The sequence below is a fragment of the Sciurus vulgaris genome (assembly GCF_902686455.1).
Source record: "Sciurus vulgaris genome assembly, chromosome: 5".
NCBI classification, from domain to species: Eukaryota; Metazoa; Chordata; class Mammalia; order Rodentia; family Sciuridae; genus Sciurus; species Sciurus vulgaris.
The window spans coordinates 79,646,419-79,649,961 of record NC_136465.1 but is presented as its reverse complement, the minus strand read 5'-3'; the positions used below and the strand labels follow the sequence as shown (position 1 = coordinate 79,649,961).

Here is a 3,543-nt window from a genome sequence, read left to right as displayed (position 1 = left end):
CTTTGTTAATTTTAGTTTACTGCCTTGAAAAATTTCCTGAAGAGATAAAAATATATTGTGATTTTACTCCAACATGTTGTTTAGGAAATTTTAAAAATTGGAATCTGATTTAACAGAGTGAATGTTTCTGGGGAATGTTAAGGGATGCTCAGTAAAATCCAAAGAACTTTGATGACTATAGGTGGGGATGGGTCTTACTGAGTGGTAGACAGACACACAGTGGAAATGATTTTAGTGCTCACCAAACTCCGTCTACCAATTCAGATATTTTCTGTGTTTTAGCTCAATGCATTGAGTTTTGAAATGTTATTTATAACAATGCAAATCATGAGCAAATTGTACAGATGCAGAACATACATTGCATAACACTGAAAGGTAATATGTCAATTTGCATGTTAGCAAATGAGAGTTCAGTTTTTTTCTTTTACTGTCAAGCATGAGAAATTTCAGTTTATGTTGAGAACATACAGTGTCTGGATCAGAATGCATCTAGCTTTCTGAAGCAAAATGGTATTTTAATGAAGAGAGCTATGTACCCATCCATTAGTACACATTAGTGTTTCCTACTTTGATATTGAGGCTATAATTTTTTTGAAAGAAGACATCCAGGAAATGAATATACATACAACTTACATGTGGTAAATCAAGAAATTGTCAACCTTACAATTATACATTGGTCTCTCTCTTTGAAGACATGGTAAGTTCCTTGCATAGCATCTTCACCAGCATAATAAGTACAGAATTCATGATTGGGATTTTGGGGAATGGATTCATAATACTGGTGAACTTCATTGACTGGGTCAAGATACGAAAGATCTTCTTAGTTGATCAAATCCTCACTGCTTTAGCGATCTCCAGAATTTGTCTGATTTTGGTGTTCATAATGCATCGTGTACCAAGGGCGTTTTATCCATCTTCATATCTGAGTTCAAACAAATGTATACTTATCGGTCTTGCTGGGATCGTGGCCAGTTATTTTAGCACATGGCTTGCAACAAGCCTCAGCCTGTTTTACTTTCTCAAGATAGCCAATTTTTCAAATCGTGTTTTTCTTCGCTTAAAGCACAGAGTTGAAATGGTAGTTCTTGTGATGTTGCTGGGAACATTAGTCTTCTTGCCTTTCACTCTTGCTGTGATAGGATGGGAGAAACATGAAATATACCCATGTGAAATAAATATGACTTTGAGTTTCAAAAGGAGTGATTTTGAAGACTTTTCAAAAGTAATTGTATTTACTATAGAAGGCGTTATACCCTTTTTGGCATCCTCAAGTTTTTTTTTCCTGTTAATCTTCTCCCTAAGGAAGCATCTCAAGAATATGAAGCTCAATGCAACAGGATTTAGGGATTCTAGTGTCAAGGCTCACATAAGAGCCATGAAATGTGTGGTATCATTCCTCTTACTGTTTGCTATATATTTCCTAGCTACAGTTATGGCAACTTTCTATACTGTGGAGATAGAGAACAAACTGATGCTTTCGCTTGCTCAGGCCATAGGATGTATTTATCCTTCATTCCACTCTTTTATCCTGATTTTGGGAAATGGTAAGCTAAGAAAGGCTTCTCTTTTGTTGCTCTGGAAACTGAGATGCACATGAAAGCTGGGAAACCCTGGCCTGCAGAACTGTTCTGGTGAGCATCTTATATAACTTGTAAGAAAAATATTAAGGAATTCTTTTATGATATTTCATCCTTCTTTGAGGTTCTTCTATAATGTATGACATTATTTTTCAAATGTCTCTTTGAAAGAGACACTTTTCTGTGCTTTAAGTTTTGTGTGTATATATACTTAATATATTCATACAAATGAAGAAGGTAAATGAATTACCTAATTGTAAGAGTTTGCCAGTGATGAATAATATAAATAGTGCTTAAGTTTTTACCTGTTTGGAAATTATAATTAAAAGTCAGAAGTATACACAACGAATGTACATTTACTAAAATGTGAAGGTTATAATTTTATGCATATCAGTTTTATAATTTTAAGAATCAATTTACAAATATTTAAAGATATTTATCAGAATCAAAAAGCAACTTACATGTCTTGCTTTTTATTTTGTTATCTTTTCATTCAATAATATTTTTATATAATCATGAAACTGAAAATTTCCTTGGAATTCATCAGTATTTCCCACTGTAATAGTTAAACATGTACATCAATAATTTAGATTTCAGTGCATCAATCTCCAACCTTTTAGCTTGCAATGATTATTGAGTTTGAAATCTTACTGTACATGTGTATGGTTCTTTCTTTTTTTATGGGTGTTTTCCAAATGTAGATTTTATTGGATCATGCACCCTGGGTCACTGGGGAATGGAATATGGAATGATCATTAAGAAAAAAATCTAAAGAGGAAAATTTATGAGAAAAACATGCATGTCAGTTACATGTGGTTCTATAGTAGAAAGAAGAATTAACTTAATCCAAGTATCTCAAAGTTTACTTAAAATTAATTTCAAGTGAGAGATAATCTTGCTCAGAGATCAATGTTATTAAATTTAGAATACAGTGAAATGCTGTCTATTACTCTCTGTCTCTAAAGTGGAATGCATGATCCATAGAGTGGCAAACTTGTTAGTGTTGTTCATTATATATGGTCTGATAATCTGTAAAGAGCCTGGCATACAGAGTACTTCAATAAATACTTGGTCAATTGATAATTGGGTGAATGATTGTATGAACTACATGTACTAGGACTGGAAGTCCAAGCTTAGTCTTCGCAAACATGAAGCCTGTATATTACAGATTTCTAGCCAACTTGAAAATTTATATTTATACTACATGAGCTCAAGCATTTCCATCATCCAAAACTCTAGAATCCTGCAGGGCAGACAATATATCACCCCAGGAACACATCACCAGGAAAGAAGCCGGTTTATAATAAGATGAGGAAAAAAATTACAATAAAAATCAAATGTTTGTTATCACACTAGCATAAAAAATAAAATGAAAGAAGAATATGTCTTTTGGGTACTTTATGAATGGTTATTTTCTTATGGTATTTGCTAGCTGCTTATTGTATAACCACAAAGATTAAAAAAAATTTGAATTAATAATCAGCCATAATTGTTTATGTTATATGTTTTTCCATTCTTTTATTTTATTTTTCTTTTTGAGTCTCCTTTCTGGATAGAAAAAACATGTCTTTATGCAGTGATAATTTTACTTTTTCCATTTGAATACATGTATCTCTTTTATGTGCTTGTTTGTCTAAAGCTAAATAAGAACATTCACTTTGCATTAAGTGTATAGGACATTGGTAAGTTTCTTATCTTGTTCCTTTTGTATTGAAAAATTGTCCAGTATGTTTCAGATATACATAAAGTTAGCAGCTATTTGAGGCACATAATTTTTATGTTGGTCAGAATATTCTCATACTTATTTTACAAGAATTATTTTTATTCATTTATTATTTATTTATTTATTTTTGCAGGTCTGGGGATTGAACACAGAAACTTGTGCATGCTAAGCAAGCACTCTCTACTGAGCTATAACTCCTGCTCCAACAATTATTTAAAAATTATATGTTAAATATATTATCAA

The 3,543-nt window shown here is 32.1% G+C and overlaps 1 protein-coding gene across 1 annotated transcript; it reads left to right on the top strand.

Moving 5' to 3' along the window:
• Positions 1–694: 694 nt before the first annotated feature.
• On the top strand, positions 695–1,597 carry LOC306662242 (taste receptor type 2 member 64-like; the record flags this gene model as incomplete). Its single annotated transcript, XM_079141770.1, has 1 exon — positions 695–1,597. The coding sequence occupies one exon, from the start codon at positions 695–697 to the stop codon at positions 1,595–1,597; it is 903 nt and encodes a 300-aa protein (XP_078997896.1).
• Positions 1,598–3,543: the final 1,946 nt, after the last annotated feature.